Raw genomic sequence first — 17,970 nt, 5'->3', positions numbered from 1 at the left:
CAGCCCCTTACCATTCCACCCCTCAAACGTGACATTAATTTACCCCCCCACCCACACCCACCCTTCCGCCAGCTTTAAAATGCTGGCGAAGCTACTGCCATATCTTTAGCGTAGAAATGACCACCGGGTCCGCTGGAGCAAACGGCAGAGTAGCCTTCGCCAGCGCCTCCGGACACAACCCCTTACATGGCGTTGTCTCCATCCATACCCAGACAAGGTCCTGGTCCCGAACCAACCCAACGCCATCTCCGCATCAGCCACCCAGCAGTAAAACAACAGGATCGGCAGCGCCAGCAACCCCCCCAGGCCACCTGCCTCTCCCTCTGTAAGACCCCACTTCAAATCCGAGGCAGTTGTCCCGCCCATATAAGCCCCGTTATGAGCCGCTCTGGACCCCATAAGAACGCTTCAGGCAAAAACACCGGAAGGCACTGAAACAAGAACACGAATCTTGCCAAGATATTCATCTTGCTCACCTGTACCAAGCCCGCCAGGGAAATCCACCCTAACCCAACTCGCCAAGCTCGTGAGGTTCAGCTTGCAAAACTGCGCCCAGTCCCATGCCCTCTGGATCCCCAGATAGTGAAAGCTAGTCCCAGCACACCGAAAGGGCAGCCCCTCACTTCAGCTCCCCCCCCACCCAACCTGGCCAATCACAAAATACTCTTCCCAACATTCCACTTATACCCTGAAACAAACCATACCTCTCCAATATTCCCACAATATCACCCATCATCATCCCCGGGTCCCTTACATACAACAAGAGATGATCAGCGTACAGAGATACCCTGTGCTCTACTCCCGCCTCCCCTCTTTACCCCCCCCCCCCCCCCCTTGCCAATGACTCAGTCGCCAACAGCAATAACAACTGGGACGTAGGACAACCCTGCCTCGCCCCCTATGCAACCTAAAGGGCCAGGATTTGTGTTGTTAGTTTGCACACTAGCCGACGGTGCCGCGTACAGTGTGGTTAGTGCAATTGCTTCACAGCTCCAGGGTCCCAAGTTCAATTCCCGGCTGGGTCACTGTCTGTGCGGAGTCTGCACGTTCTCCCCGTGTCTGCATGGGTTTCCTCCGGGTGCTCCAGTTTCCTCCCACAGTCCAAAGATGTGTAGGTTAGGCGGATTGGCCATGCTAAATTGCCCTTAATGTCCAAAATTGCCCTTAGTGTTGGTTGAGTGGGGTTACGGGGTTATGGGGATAGGGTGGTGTGGACTTAGGTAGGGTGCTCTTTCCAAGAGCCGATGAAGGCTCGATGGGCCTCCTTCTGCACTATAAATTCTATGACTATGATTCTAATTCTATGACTCTGTTACACCCGCGACACAAACCCAGGCCCAAACTTCCCCAGATCCATAAACAAGTATCTCCATTCAACCCTATCGAAGGCCTTCTCTGCGAAACAATCATCTATGCCTCTGGCCCCCCCAGGCGGTTCAAGAACCACGTTGAGTGACAGCCTCACATTACACAACAGCTTCCTGCCCTTTACAAAACCGTCAAGGCAAACCGAATTGCAATGATGTTGTAGCAGGTGAATTCCTGGAGTCTGTATGAGATGTTTTTTTAGACCAGTGTATTGAGTAACAAACTAAGAAACATGCTGTCCTAGATTTGGTGTTCTGCAATGAGAAGAGGTTAACTGTTAATCTTGTTGTGTGGGGTCCTTTCGGGAACCATAACATGATAGAATTCTTCATCAGGATGAAAACTGAAGAAATCTGATCTGAAACTGGGGTCTGAAATCCATTCAAAGGAAACTATCAAGACATGAGGTGTGAGTTGGCGAAGATAGATTCGGGAACGTCATTAAAAGGCATTATGTTCGATAGGCAATGGCTAATATTTAATAAGCAAATGAATGCATTGCAACAGCTATACATTCCTTATTGGCACAAAAACAAAAGTCTCCCAACCATGTCTTACAAAATAAATTAAGAACAGTATTTGGTCCAAAGAGGAATTATATAAAGTTGAAGAAAAAGTAGCAAGCCTGAGGACTAAGAGCATTAAAAAATTCAGCAAAGGAGGATAGAGACTGATTAAGAGAGGAAAAATAGAGTACGAGAGTAAACTTACATAATACAAAAGCGGACTACAAAAGTATATAAATAGAAAAGATGTGGAGATGCCGGCGTTGGACTGGGGTGAGCACAGTAAGAAGTCTTACAACACCAGGTTAAAGTCCAACAGGTTTGTTTCAAACACGAGCTTTCGGAGCACGGCTCCTTTCACCTGAAGAAGGAGCCGTGCTCCGAAAGCTCGTGTTTGAAACAAACCTGTTGGACTTTAACCTGGTGTTGTAAGACTTCTTACTAAATAGAAAAGGATTAGTGAAGACAAAATGGGTCCCTTACAGTCCGAAACAGGAAAATTTATAATAGAGAACAAGGAAATGACAGAGCAATTTAGTTCGGACTTCACGGAGGATGACACAAATAACTTCCCAGAAATATTAAGCAAGCAAGGTTCCAGTGAGAAGGAGAAATTGAAGGAAATTAGTATTACTAGGAAAATAATGCTGGAGAGATTAGTTGGGCTGTAAGTTGATAAATCCTCAGGGTCTGATGATCGACATTCCAGGGTACTAAAGGAAGTGGCCATAGATATAGTGAATGGGTTAGTTGTCATCTTCCAAAATTCTGTAGATTCTGGAACAGTCCTGGCAGATTGGAGGGTGGCAAATGTACCGCCACTATTTAAAAAGGCGGATTGTGGTCGTATGATGTAAGCGCAGAAGTGGCTGCATGTTTTACGAGCTCTGGTGCTGTTCATCTTTTAATCCTTTTTTTATCCGAATGCACAACCCATAGTTATTGTTCCTGGTGTGTATGTCTGTGCTACATCCCTGGAAGATCCTAGCTATATTTCAGCGATGAGGAGTTGAGTTAAGTCGAAACATCCTTATTTGATTGGGGTGGTTGGAGACAGCCAGGGTGGGGCCCAGCTTGCAGTGGTGATTTTTGTTGGTGAGCAGGCCTGTGATTCGGCAAAGCTGTCGACATTGAGATGATTGCTGCCATTGTGAATGAAGTTGTGGACGACGATCCCGGCTCCTTGGCACAGGGTGTTGGTGCTTACATTGATGAACTGCGAGGTATCCTGAAGAAGCAGAAAAGAGAATCCTGTCTGTTGGTACAGCAGTCTCCTTGCTGTGGGCCCACCTTGGTCCTTGGAAATCCTCATGCATGGTATATCGAACATCCTGGTCGATTCAGGGAGATGGAGATGGGGCTGGATAGGGAGTGTTTGTGTGCCAGTCTTCTGAGGGAGCTGGGGGCGTATTTCCAACTGAATTTGGGAACTGGCTGCCATGCTTTCACTTTTTTTTTAAATTTAGAGTACCCAATTATTTTTTCCAATTAAGGGGCAATTTAACATGGCCAATCCACCTAACCTGCACATCTTTGGGTTGTGGGGGCGAAACCCACGCAGACACGGGGAGAATGTGCAAACTCCTCACAGACAGTGACCCAGGGCCGGGATTCGAACCCGGGTCCTCAGCGCCGTAGGCAGCAATGCTAACCACTGTGCCACCGTGCTGCCCCTGCCATGCTCTCACAATCTCCTCTTGAAGATTGGGTGTTTTGAGATTGACGGAGCACATTGTATCTGGTCTTTGGAACCTGGGGTTGGTCAGAGACTGGATGTTCGTTGGAAACCAATTCTCAATCCATGTCAATATATTACCCCTAATTCCATGCATTATAATTTTGCAAACTTATCTCTTATCACAGTGGCTAGCACTGTGGCTTCACAGCGCCAGGGACCTGGGTTTGATTCCCTGCTTGGGTCACTGTCTGTGCAGAGTCTGCACATTCTCCCCATGTCTGCATGGGTTTCCTCCAGGTGCTCTGGTTTCCTCCCACAAGTCCCGAAAGATGTGTTGTCAGATGAATTGGACATTCTGAATTTTCCCTGTGTACCCGAACAGGCGTCGGAATGTGGCAGATAGGAACTTTTCATAGTAACTTCATTGCAGTGTTCATGTAAGCCTACATATGACAAGAATAAAGATTATTACTATTATGTGGGACTATTTCAAAGGCTTTCTGAAAATCCAGGTAAACCACATCCACTGGTTCACCCTCATCTATTGTACTAGGGCAGCAAGATAGCATAGTGGTTAGCATTATTGCTTCACAGAGCCAGGGACCCGGGTTCTCCCCATGTCTGCGTGGGTTTCCTCTGGTGCTCCCACAAGCCCCGAAAGACATGCTTGTTAGGTGAATTGGATATTCTGAATTCTCCCTCAGTGTACCCGAACATATAGTGGCAGTGTTAATGTAAGCCTACTTGTGACAGTAATAAAGATTATTATTACCATGATTTCCCTTTCATAAATCCATGTTGACTTTGTCTAATTTCATTGATAATTTCGAAGTGTCCCATTATCACATCATTTATGATAAGCTCTAGCATTTTCCCTACAACTGATGTTAGGCTTGCCTGTGTTTAACTCTGTGTTTTTCTCCACTCCCTTTTTAAATATATATTTTTATTCGGATTTTTCCATTTTTACAAATGATGCAACAAATCCTCAGGATTGGTACAGTATAAATGCTTCAACATACAGGAGTACAGAAAAAGACAGGAGAACAACAATACAGTTGCTCCGCCCAATAATTAAACTCGGTGCCTTTGTTTACACCAGGAGAAACAATACGCGGATAAACTGGAGAATGTGGGAAAAGAGGATAAAGCAATGAAAACATGGTAAACTGGCACATTCCTTCACATATAGCGAACATGTATATGTTCCCTCATGTCACACTGCCAACTCCATATGACTTTAGCCATATAATCGCATAACAGGCGACAACCAGGGGGGCACGATGGCACAGTGGTTAGCACTGCTGCCTCACAGCGCCAAGGGCCCAGGTTCAATTCCGGCCTTGGGTGATTATGTGGAGTTTGCACTTTCATCCCGTGTCTGCCTAGGTTTCCTCCGAGTTCTCTGATTTCTTCCCACAATCTAAAGAGTGTAGGTGGATTGGCCATGCTAAGTTACCCCTTAGTATCGAAAGATGCCCAGGTTAAGTGGGGTTATGGGGGTAGGGAGTGGGAGTGGGCCGAGGCCCTTTCATAGTGTCAAAGCAGACTCGAAGGGCCAAAAGGCCTCCTTCTGCACTACAGGAATTCAATGGTTCTATTTGTACATTACAACCAATTTGCTCAGGGCAAGCTTCCACAAACAGCAATGAGAAAATGACCAGATCATCAGTTTTTTTATAACAGCAGGAAATGCTGGAAAATCTCAGCAGGTCTGCGTCATGCAGACTCAACATTTCCATCATTTTCTGTTTTTATTTCTGATTTCCAGCATCTGCAGTATTTTGCTTTCATTATGTTTTTAGATGTTGGATGAGGAACTAATATTGACCTGGACATTGGGAAACATTCTCCCAAATAGAATCTTTTATATTGTAAGGGCCCCTCCTGTTTATTCCCCTTTATTCCCTTATTTCCTCTTTTTTTTATTTTTGCCATTACATTTTTGACCCATGGACGATTTATGGACATGTGTCTTTAAGGTAGCCTGTATCTTTAATTCAAGCAGAAGGAAGCAGTGGCCTGTGCCTTTAATTCAAACAGCAGATCCGGAGGGCTGTGCTGTTTTACACTGGTAATTGCAGACTGACCAGTGTCAGTGATGGCCCAGTTTGGCTGATCTGACTGTAACCAATGAATGGTCCTTAAATGCGGTGCTCTGCCCGGTAACAGGTGGTGATTGGATATTATCCCACTGGAATGTTTTCGGAGTCACGAGGTTCCATTTTGGTTCCCTCCGGATGGAGGGAACTAACTAACTCTCTCCAAAAAAGATCTAATTCAATCTCTCCGTAATGCCACTGTGGGGGCTGATTCTCTCCAGCAAGTCTGGGTACTGTTCTCTTGAAACTGCAAAGGCCTGAAGTCAAACCACGAGCTGAAAGCAAGATGTCGCTACAGAAAAATATAGGCCTGAAGGCGAAGCTTGATAAGAAATAAAGTATCCCTCCAGAAAACATGCTAAAGAACCACCATTTGAAGCAAATATTATTTTCTTTTGGCCTTCATCCTGATTATTTATACCCTTTTTCACCCCTCCGTGTTTGTCTGTCTTCTGGCGTGGGTAAAGGGTGGGACAGTTAAAGGGGGTAGTAGGTATTATCTTGTTATCCAGTTGTATTTACTGCATATTTCAGGATAGTTCTTGGTGTACATAAACAGTAATTGTGTTTCATCTTACAAACCTGGTGACTGTAATTATTGGACAACCAAGGGCCAGAAACGTCAGAATTTTTCATAAGAATTGTTGGTTAATTCACTTGCGTTGTGACTCCGGGACCAGTGGGGCTGGAATTGACCGCGCACTTGCCCAGGGTGGCGCAACAATATCCACGAAAGACTGGGCCTCGGTTTAACTTCTACTGAAAAGTGACACCTCTGAGAGTGCAGCACTTCCTCAATACTGCACTGAAGTGTCAGCCAGCTTTTTGTGCTCTAGATCCTGGACTTGGGGCTTGAACCCTCATTTGGACACTAAGGGAATCAAGAGGTATGTGGAAAAGTAGGGTTGAGGTAGAAAATCAGTCATGCTCCTTGTGAATGACAGAGCAGGCTCGACGGACTATAAGGCATCATCCTATTTCTTATGTCCTGAACCTATTTTGCTGACTCAGAGGCAAGAGTGCTACCTACTGCTGATATTTAAGTATTTTTAATATACTGTATTTGAGTCTCACACAACATATGTTTTTTAAACTCTTGCCTGTGAATAACAACACCACGTGAAACACAGCCAGCAGCAATTAGATGTTTTGTGTAAGCAGTAGTTCGTCAATCCAATCTCCGAAATAATCTGTCCAGGGTAATATACCCCATTTGTTTTTAATCCAATGCTATGATTGCCACCCACACTGGGGCTGTTTAGCACAGGGCTAAATCGCTGGCTTTGAAAGCAGACCAAGGCAGGCCAGCAGCACGATTCGATTCCCGTAACAGCCTCCCGAACAGGCGCTGGAATGTGGCAACTAGGGGCCTTTCACAGGAACTTCATTTGAAGCCGACACGTGACAATAAGCGATTTTCATTTCATTTCATTTAGGTGGTAAATGATCATTGGCCAATAATTGTGAGGTGTCAAATAAACATGGCAGTAGCACCACAAATGCATTGCAGCTGTCAGTTTGCTTACCTTCTGTGACCATCTTACCCTTTAAGTTTTGAAGGAACTTAATTTGGTTTTGAGCTTGTCTTATGTCACTTAAATCAGATCAAAATAATACGAGGAGTTTGGGAAATCAGTATAGGAGATGCTCCTGGCACTCGGTGTCGTATAACCCCCAGACCTGTGCTGAGCCTGTGTTAGATGTGGCTCAATAAAGAACTCTAATCTCTGAGTCACAGGGAGGCAGGTTCAAGCCCAACTCCAGCACTTAAGATGGACTAACAAGACTGATGGTGTGCTGCCCTGTCAGATATGCGCTCGTGCAATGAGTGTTCAACTGAACGTGGCCAATCCATCTGACCTGCACATCTTTGGACTGTAGGAGGAAACCAGAGCACCCGGACAAAACCCATACAGACACAGGGAGAATGTGCAGATTCCATACAGACAGTTCCTCTAGTTTGCAGTTGGGCTTCAGTTTTGCTTCGTTATTAATTGCAAATGAAACTGTGCAATAATTAACATAGATTCCAACTTCTGACCTTAAGATGGATGGAAGGGGCAGCATGTGGTGCAGCAGTTAGCACTGGGACTGCTGTGCTGAGGACCCGGGTTCGAATCCTGCCCCTTGGTCACTGTTCGTGCGGAGTTTGCACATTCTCCCTGATGTGAAAAATGAAAATTGCTTATTGTCACGAGTAGGCTTCAATGAAGTTACTGTGAAAAGCCCCTAGTCGCCACATTCCGGCGCCTGTCCGGGGAGGCTGGTACGGGAACTGAATCGTGCTGCTGGCCTGCTTGGTCTGCTTTAAAAAGCCAATGATTTAACCCAGTGAGCTAAACCAACCCCTTGTTGGTTGTGTTAGACAGGTTGGTTCGATGTGGACTGCACTCAATGCAGGGAAGTTAGAAACAGACGTCTAACACTGGAGAAGATCCAACACTGTTTTATTCAACTATAGAACTGCTATACATATTGAACTGTGGGTCGACACTATACTGATCTGACTGGTGACCTGAGCCTGACTAGACTTACTCGCTAGCACATGGTGTTTGCACTTGCTAGCTCGTGGACTCTTGACTGTCTCAGTAGCTGGGTCCCGAGAAAACGGGAAACCTAGCGCCCTCTGGCTTTATAGTGGTAGTGTCCTGTCTGGTGATTGACTGTACTGTGTTGTATGCTTACTGGTCATCCCTATGTGTCAATTACTGCCTGTTTGCATCTCATTATATACATGAGTGGATATTATGACATCTCCCCCTTTTTTTTTAGTTAAATAAATACTGAGGTATGTATACGTGTATATATGCCTGACTATATATAAACGGTGCTTGAACAAACGTATATACATGGGAAGGTGTCAATAGTGCAGATACATGGCAAACGATGGCCTCACGGTAGCATGGTGGTTAGCATCAATGCTTCACAGCTCCAGGGTCCCAAGTTCGATTCCCGGCTGGGTCACTGTCTGTGTGGAGTCTGCACGTCCTCCCCGTGTGTGCGTGGGTTTCCTCCGGGTGCTCCGGTTTCCTCCCACAGTCCAAAGATGTGCGGGTTAGGTGGATTGGCCATGCTAAATTGCCCGTAGTGTAAGGTTAATGGGGGGATTGTTGGGTTACGGGTATACGGGTTACGTGGGTTTAAGTAGGGTGATCATTGCTCGGCACAACATCGAGGGCCGAAGGGTCTGTTCTGTGCTGTACTGTTCTATGTTCTATGAAGCAATATTTACAAAGGTTAAATCGATGAATTCGGTCACAAAATTTACAAAAGTTCAGTCTACAGATTCAGTCTTTGTGGTGGGCGATGAATTCTTGTCGATCGCCGCAGCGGTGGATCAGGAGCCCCCTGCACACGGATAGGTGGGATCACGGTGGTCGCGTGGGCCGGCAGGATTTCTGGCAGATTGGTGGCCTCGTGGCAGGGTGCGTCCGGACGAAGTATGATGGCCGGCGGAGCACTGCGGTCAGGTGGTGGGCGTGGAACTCTTTGCAATGCCCGTCTCATGCGCCGTAGCAGGAAGCCATCAGCCATGCGGACAAGGAAAGACCTTGGGGCAACTTGTTTGACAACAACAGCTGTGGCTGACCAGCCGCCCTCAGGCAACTGGATGCGAATATGATTGGCTGGAGCCAACTCGGGTAGATCCGTGGCATGAGCATCATATGTGGCTTTCTGTTGGGCCCGGATCTGCTGCATTTTCTGTAAAACTGTGAGGTGGTCAAGGTCTGGAACATGGATGGCTGGAACTGTGGTCCTCAGAGTGCGATTCATGAGCATCTGCGCTGGAGACTGCCCAGTGGACAGTGGGGTTGCTCTGTATGCCAGCATTGCCAGGTTGAAGTCGGAGCCTGAGTCTGCAGCTTTGCACAGGAACCACTTGACAATATGGACCCCTTTCTCGGCCTTCCCATTTGATTGCGGGTAGTGAGGACTGGAGGTAACGTGACGGAAGTTGTAGGACTGTGCAAAATCAGACCATTCCTGGCTGTAAAAGCATGGACCGTTGTCGCTCATTACCGTGAGCGGTATCCCGTGCCTGGCGAACATTTCTTTGCAGGCTTTGATGACCGCCTTCGACGTGAGGTCGGACAGTTTCACCACTTCTGGGTAACTGGAGAAGTAGTCGACCAGGAGTACGTAGTCACGCACCTTGGTGTGGAAAAGGTCTGCACCTACTTTGGACCACGGAGAGGTCACAATCTCGTGCTGTTGCAGTGTTTCCTTGGGTTGAGCCTGTAGAAACTTCTGGCAGGTGGGGCAGTTGAGGACCGTGTTAGCAATGTCATGGTTAATGCCCGGCCAATAAACCGCCTCCCGAACTCTGCGTCGGCATTTCTCGACTTCAGGGTGACCCTCATGGAGTTGACCCAGCACCATAACCTGCATGCTCTGAGGAATAACGATCCTGTCGAGTTTCAGAAGGATTCCTTCCACAATCGTCAGCTCGTCTTTCATGTTAAAGAATTGGGGACATTGGACTTCTGGTGGCGGCGATGAGTGAGTGAGCCACACATTCGGTGGCTCTCACTCCAGCGGGATTTGAGGACCTGGTTCCCCGGATTTGCGGGACTGTGGAGCGCTGAAAGGACTGCCACGGAGGTGCTGAGGAGCGGGCAGAGCTGTATGGAACTGTGGGAGAGCAGAAAGCAGCGAAAATGGGAGAGGAAGGGACAAAGGCAAGGTGCAGGGGAAGCTGACCTGGGAGCACAAATGGTGGACCTACGGACCTCGGACCCGGCGATCCAGCAAGCGCTGGAAAACATGCTGCAGGTGATTGAAAGCAGTTTTGAGTCGTTGAAGCGGGATAACTTGGACCCACTTCAGAAGGCAGTGGATCAGCTGAACCAGAGACTGGATGCCCAGGACGAAAAAGTTAAGGAGCTGGGAGAGGCGGTGGAGGAAGAGGCGGACGCGCAGACGATTGCTGCGCTAGAAGCCGATGGGTTGAAGGAGAGACAGAGAAGACTGCTGGACAGAGTACAGGAGCTGGAAAATAGAGCCCGCAGACAAAATCTGAGGATCATCGGCCTCTCGGAGGGGGCTGAGGGAGTTGATGCCACAGCGTTTGTGGCTGACCAGTTGGTGCAGCTGATGGGGGCTGAAGCCTTTCCGCGACCGCCAGAGCTGGAGGGGGCACACAGAGTACAGGCGTGACAGATGCGTCCGGGGGGTCCCCCCTGTCCGATGGTGATCAGGTTCCACAGGTTTGTGGAGAAGGTGCGGGTGCTGCAGTGGGCAAAGAGCAGCTCGTGGAATAACAGTGCGGGTGCTGCAGTGGGCAAAGAGCAGCTCGTGGAATAACAGTGCGGGTGCTGCAGTGGGCAAAGAGCAGCACGTGGAATAACAGTGTTCTTCGCCTTTTTCAGGATCTATGCCAGGAGGTGGCCAGGCGTCGAGCAGCTTTTAAACAAGTTAAGGAGGTGTTATTCAAAAAGCATGTGACGTTTGGTCTGCTCTTCCCGGCCCGTCTTTGGGTCACACATCAGGGCCAACACCACTACTTCTCCGAGCCCGAAGAAGCGATGATCTTCGCGAGGGATCAGGGGCTGGTCTTGAAAAAAGGACCCACGGACGCAAGTCGGGTCCGAGAGTTACCGTTTGAGGGGATGCCTACTGTGCCTGGACTGCAGGTCGACTGTTTACTGCTTTAAAGGTGCGATGTGGTGTATTTGTGGGCAGCTGTTGTCTGTGGGGGATTGGGGATTCCTCCCCCCCCCCCCCCCCCCCCTCTCGTATGGTCTTTAACCTTTTTTTGTTGCTTTTTTTTCTTTTTTTCTCTCTGCTGTGGTGGGTACCTTTTGGCGGGCTCTCGTGGTGCGCTGGAGCCTTTATTGTAACATAAGGGTGGCCGGTCAGCAATGGGGATTAAAGATGTTGGTTGAGGGTTTTCGTTTCATTTATAGCTATGGTTTTTATGTTTGTTTCGGGTGGGTGAGGCACTGTGTTATTGCGGTGTTATTTTATTAATGCTCAGAAAGGGACGTGGGTTAACACTTTTCTGTGTACACAGCTGGAACTGTATTGTACCAGGAGCAGCCTCACAGTGCTGTTTGATGTTTACATCTTGTTTGATCTTTCTCACCTTAGTGAGACTGCTCCAGCGGGTTGGGGAGGGGGATGGGGAGTGGGGGGATGAGGTTGGGGAAACAATGGGAGTGAGACAAGTGGGCGCTGGAGGGATGAGTCACCGGGCTAGCAGATTGGCTAGTCAAGGGAGTCAGGTGGGGGGGGGGGGGGGGGGGGGGGGGGGAGAGAATACAGCCAGTAGATGGCAGGGATGGGGTTATCGGGGGATGTTGCTGGGGGGGAGGGGGGAGTTATTCTGCTGACGTGGGGGGGGGATCTGAAGTAGGCAATGGAGAGGAGGTCGGGGGTGGAAGTAGCCAAGTGGCGAGCCAAGAATGGCGTGGCGCATGGACGGGGGCGACCCAAGAAAGGTTATGGCTGACCGGCGTTTGGGGGGGGGGGGTGCGTGTGCACCCCCCCAACCAGGCTGATCACCTGGAATGTCAGGGGACTAAATGGGCCAGTTAAAAGGGCACGTGTGTTCGCGCATTTCCGGGCTCTAAAGCAGACGTGATTACGTTGCAGGAGACACATCTGAAAGTGTCTGACCAGACTAGGCTAAGGAAAGGCTGGATCAGCCAGGTCTTCCACTCGGACTTGGATTCTAAGTCCAGGGGGATAGCAATTATGATCAATAAGCGGGTTCAATTTGAGGCGGAGGGCGTAGTCGCAGACGGCGGGGGCAGATTCCTTATGGTAAGGGGCAAGCTGGAGGGGAGAAGAGTGGTGCTGGTGAACATATATGCTCCGAACTGGGATGAAGTTGACTCTATCAAAAGAGCGCTGGGGAAGATCCCAGACCTAGACTCATGTAAGTTGATAATGAGGGGGGACTTTAATATGGTCATTGACCCAGGGCTAGACCGGTCATGTCCCAGAACGGGTAGACTCCCAGCAATGGCAAGGGAGCTGAAAGGGTTCATGGAGCAAATGGGGGCAGTGGACCCATGGAGAGCCAGGCAGCCGACGGGAAGGGGCTACTCGTTCTACTCGCATGTTCATAAAGTATATTCTAGGATTGATTTTTTAAATCTTGAGCAGGGACTGTGTAGGGGAGGTAAAGAATATGGAATATTCGGCAATCACTATCTCGGACCATGCCCCGCACTGTGTGGACCTGCAGGTCGGGGTGGGGGGGCGAATTACCAACGCCCGCAATGGAGGTTAGACGTAGGATTGTTGTCGGAGGAGGGGATATGTGAGAGACTGCAGAAGTGTATGCAAAATTACTTGCAGGTGAACGATACGGGGGAGGTTTCAGCAGCGACCCTGTGGGAGGCGCTGAAGGCAGTAGTGAGGTGGGAGCTGATCTCAATTCGGACTCACAGGGTCAGGGCGGACAGAGCAGAAATGGGCAGATTGGTTAGGGAGATTTACCGGATAGACGAGGAGTATGCGGGGTCCCCGGGGGAGGACCTACTTAGGGAGAGACGGAGATTGCAGGCGGAACTGGGGGTGCTGTCCACGAGTAGGGCCGTGGAACAATTTAGGAAGGCGAGGGTGTATGAGCATGGGGAGAAGGCCAGCAGATTGCTAGCACAGCAACTCAGGAAGAGGGAGGCGGCCAGGGAAATAAGTAGAGTGGTTGATGGGGAGGAGAGCAGAGTGGAGGACCCGGCAGGACTGAATAAGGTATTTTGGGACTTCTGTAGTAAGCTATACACTTCAGAACCCCCGGAGGAGATGAAAAGGTTCCTGGACGGACTAACCTTCCCAAAAGTAGGCGAGGGACTAGTGGACGGGCTGGGGGCCCCAATTAGAGCGGAGGAGGTACCGGGGGGCTTAAAGGCCATGTAGTCGGGGAAAGCCACGGGACTGGATGGATGCCCAATAGAGTTTGACAAGAAGTTCTCAGAGATAGTGGGACCGGTCGTGACTAGGATTTTTAATGAGACAAGGGACAGAGGGACCCTGCCGCTGACGATGTCGCAAGCCACCATCTCGCTGATATTTAAGTGGGACAAGGACCCGGAATCCTGCGGGTCATACAGGCCAATCTCCCTGATCAATGCGGATGCCAAGCTCCTGGCTAAGGTCCTGGCGATTAGAATTGTGGACTGTGTACCGGAGGTGATTGGGGACGATCAGACAGGGTTTGTGAAAGGCAGGCAGCTGACAGCTAACTTGAGAAGATTGTTTAATGTGATCATGATGCCCCCGACGGGCAAGGAGGTGGTAGTAATGGTGGCAATGGACGCTGAGAAGGCCTTCGGCCAGGTGGAGTGGGGCTATTTGTGGGAGGTGCTTGGACGGTTTGGGTTCGGGGAGGGACTGATTAATTGGGTCAGACTATTGTACCAGGCCCCAAAAGCTGGCGTTAGGACAAACAGGATAATGTCAGATTATTTCAGACTACATCACGGGACCAGACAGGGATGCCCACTCTCCCCATTGCTGTTCGCGCTGGCCGTAGAGCCATTGGCAATTGCGTTGAGAGCTGCAAAGAGGTGGAAGGGAATGACTAGAGGGGTGGTGGAACACAGGGTCTCTCTCTATGCGGACGACCTGCTCCTGTACGTGTCAGACCCACTGGCCGGGATGGAAAATATACTGGAAACATTGAGGAAGTTTGGCCGGTTCTCAGGGTGCAAATTAAATATGGCCAAGAGTGAGATGTTTGTGGTGCAGGCAAGGGGCCAGGAGAATAGACTGAAGGAGCTGCCATTTAGGCTGGTTGAGGAAAGTTTCCGGTACTTGGGGATACAGGTGGCACGAGACTGGGGCAGGTTGCATAAGTTAAATTTGACGAGAGTAGTGGAACAAATGAAGAGGGAGTTTCGGAGATGGGTTGCACTCCCGCTGTCACTGGCAGGGAGGGTGCAGACTGTAAGGATGACAATCCTCCCTAGATTCCTGTTCATCTTCCAGTGCCTCCCGATCTTTATCTTTGCTAGCCCTAACTCTGACTGTCTCAGTAGCTGGGTCCCGAGAGAGCAGGAAACCTAGTGCGCTCTGGCTTAATAGTGGTAGTGTCCTGTCTGGTGATTGGCTGTACTGTGTTGTATGCTTACTGGTCATCCTATGTGTCAATTACTGCCTGTTTGCATCTTATTATATGCATGAGTGGATATTCTGACACTCCCCATGTCTGGGTGGGTTTCACCCCCACAACCCAAAGATGTGCAGGTTAGGTGGATTGGCCACACTAAATTGCCCCTTAATTGGAAGAGAAAAATAATTGGCTACTTTAAACTTGTAAAGAAAAATGGGAAAAAAAGATGAAGGAAAGGTCATTGATGGAACAGCTGAAGATACTTAGGTTTGGGTCACCACACTGACGAACCTCTCCAGCAATGTCCTGGTTGGCCTCCAACAACCAAAACCATCTTTGTTTGTGCTGGGTATGACTCGCGCCAGTGGAGAGCTTTCTTCCCTAATTCTCATCAGTGTTACTTAGGCTCCTTAATGCCACACTGGATCAAATGAATTCATGATGCCAAAGGTAATCTCTCACCTCACCTCACCTCTTGAATTCAGCACTTTCGTCCGTGTTTGAACCAGGGCTGGAATGAAGCCAACAGAATGGTCTCGCAGAACTAACTCATTAACTGAATGATGACGGGGAGTAAAATGAACAATCTCCTTTTTATGACACCCGTAATCAGATGGGCACAGAAAATCAGTATGTGTCACAGTCAGTGTGAAATAAATGATAGTTATTTTATGTTTATTTTCTGTTTTTCATTACATTTTAATTAGGAGTTAGTCAGTCTGGTGCTGTCGGAACTTGCTGAAGAAGAGGACGTTTTATTTTCTGTTGGAAAGACTCGTTGGCAGAACTCCCAACAGGCTTATCACCCTCTCTTCTTGGAAATTGGGTGCGGATCTGGAGCCATAGTTCTGAGCTTGCTGCATTTCTTCTTACAAGTGGGTATTAGCAATTTATTTTCATTTAAAGACCCTTTTTTTCCAATTAATTATAGATTTGAACTGGAACTTTGCCATCAAAATGTTCAAATCTTTTTCAATTAATGTTTAATGCTCTCTGTCTATTCCATTGATCTATTTGAAAACAATGTTGGCACTGACTCACCTAATTCGTTTGAAGCTCTGGAGGAAAATGATATTCAATATTCATGCTTTTAAAAAATGTTTTCCTCGTTTGTGGTTTGGTTGTGTGACGCGCCATCCTTAATGGTCAACCTTAGTCAAACCAAACACTCTCAGTAATTCTGAAAACTTTATATCTAATTAATTATTTTATGAATCCATAACATCCAATGAGAAATATTAATGTTGGTAAGCCTGAAAAACATCTCCATATACTTCTCGGTTTTCACTTCCTTTTCAATGGCCAAAGTTTTATGTCCCACCTTCCGGCATGGGTACGTAAATTGGGCAGAATGATAGGAGGCACCATACCTGTTTAAACTAGGGGCTGGTTTAGCACACTGGGCTAAACAGCTGTCTTGTAATGCAGAACAAGGTAGCAGCACGGTTCAATTCCCGTACCAGGCTCCCCGAACAGGTGCCGGAATGTGGCGACTAGGGGCTTTTCACAGTAACTTCATTGAAGCCTACTTATGACAATAAGCGATTACATAGATACATAGAAGATAGGAGCAGGAGGAGGCCTTTTGGCCCTTCTAGCCTGCTCCGCCATTCGTCACGATCATGGCTGATCATCCAACTCAATAGCCTAATCCTGCTTTCTCCCCATAGCCTTTGACCCCATTCTCCCCCAAGTGCTATATCCAGCCGCCTCTTGAATATATTCAAATGTTGTCTTGTTATGTTGTCTACCTGCCTTTGCTGGAGTTTTACCAGTAGTGTGGAGGTGTTGGGTGGCCTTGAAATTCTGATTTTCTTGCTTTCCTTTCTTCTGCTTCTGTCTTGCCTCTTTATTTCCCTTTTCACCATTGCCATCTCTGCAGTTCTCACCTGACCTTTCATTCTTTCTCTCTACTTCCCCTCCGCACCTCTCTCTATCTCTCGCTGTCCTCTGTATTCTTCCTTTTGTCTCTTTTGTGCCACCTTCCCTTCTCCCTCCTCATCTCACCTTCTCGCACTTATTCTTCCCCTACCCCTCATCTGCGTGTCTGAAATAAAAACTGAAAACACATGAGAAAGAAAGAGAGTTAACGTTTCGGGGCCGTGACCTTTTGCTGTTTCTCTCACTACTGATGCTGCCACACATGCTGAGTGTTTCCAACATTTTCTTGTTTTTATCTCGCATCTTCTTGTTGTTTCTCTTCTGCTTCTCGTTGTTCGATCTGTTAAGTAAAATACACATCTCGCCTTCATAGTATAATTATTTCCTCATGTAATAATTTCATTTGGTTTTCCAAATTCTGCCGTTTAATTTCAACATAAGCCTGCTGCCCTACCCCAGTCTCCTGAATTGCCATTTTGCTTCATTGCTTTTCCTGATTTAATTGTTTTATTTTGCAGAGTCGTGCTGTGGCAGTGGATAAAAGTCAGGAAGCTGTGGACCTCACCAGACAAAATGCCGAGAGGTAATGAAAGGGCCCCTTAGATCATATAGTGTTGAAAAGCTGTTCACAAATTGACTGAAATTGTTCTTTGTTCTCCCGCCTGAGCTGAAGCCCCTCTGATTTGCGCTCGACCTGCAAGCGGGAATCCAGAGACGATTTACTGGTCCTTGCCATGAAAATGTATGCATGGCAGGGATTGCGAGGGACTCCTCAATGGGGACCTGATAGCGAGGTCCAGTGATTGGGCACCCTCCCCAGCGATGCAATTCTGCCTCCCACCACAGGATTTGCTGGGTTACCCAACCCCACCCCCAGTGTACAAGGGTGAGCTGACATTTCACCCGATTCAGCCTCCCATTACAGAGACCCGCCAAAAGAGGCCCCCAGTGACCCCCGATTCAGAGGCCTATTTCCATACATATATATGTATTTCTGATTATATACTGAGCAATAGTTTCTTATGATTGAGCGTTGAGAATCAGTTAACAAAGTTCAGTGACTGCATAATGAGACATTATACCAACCTCCATCTGCTTTTTCAGGTAGACATTAAGGATTTCTCAGCACTATGTGTGAAGTCACATATACTGGGGAGTTCTCATGCTGTTCTAGCGCAATATTTAACTCATGTTCTGTGTAAGTCTGGGCCCTCTCCCGGCGGTTGTGCAAGAGCTTCTCCTTCGGAGAAATATAGAGGGCATCATTAGTTGCACGTGTGGTTCACAGTGGGAGCGAGGTGTGAAGGAAGGGTTGGGGTGGGGGTGTTGAAGGGAGAGTGGGGGTGATGGGAGAGTTGGGGGCCACATGGAGAG

General features: G+C 48.2%; 2 protein-coding genes across 14 annotated transcripts in view; one reads left to right on the top strand and one right to left on the bottom strand.

Annotated features, from left to right (window-relative positions):
* hemk1 (HemK methyltransferase family member 1) overlaps positions 1-17,970 on the top strand; it is a 128,676-nt gene that overhangs the window by 44,956 nt on the left and 65,750 nt on the right. For all 12 annotated transcript variants that reach the window (XR_005462384.1, XM_038812273.1, XM_038812270.1 and 9 more), the window contains 2 exons: positions 15,423-15,590; positions 17,115-17,179. Coding sequence is in view for 11 of the 12 variants with exons in the window: in XM_038812273.1 (XP_038668201.1) it covers positions 15,423-15,590; positions 17,115-17,179 (233 nt within the window). In the remaining variant the exon portion in view is untranslated. The remainder of the gene's footprint in view (positions 1-15,422; positions 15,591-17,114; positions 17,180-17,970) is intronic.
* Positions 1-17,970, bottom strand: part of LOC119973827 (uncharacterized protein C3orf18 homolog) — a 216,203-nt gene that overhangs the window by 157,451 nt on the left and 40,782 nt on the right. The gene's annotated exons all lie outside the window — the stretch shown is intronic.

The sequence above is a fragment of the Scyliorhinus canicula genome, chromosome 11, assembly GCF_902713615.1.
Source record: "Scyliorhinus canicula chromosome 11, sScyCan1.1, whole genome shotgun sequence".
Taxonomy (NCBI): Eukaryota; Metazoa; Chordata; class Chondrichthyes; order Carcharhiniformes; family Scyliorhinidae; genus Scyliorhinus; species Scyliorhinus canicula.
Note: the sequence above shows the minus strand (reverse complement) of the source record. Positions and strands in the feature narration are given on the sequence as shown.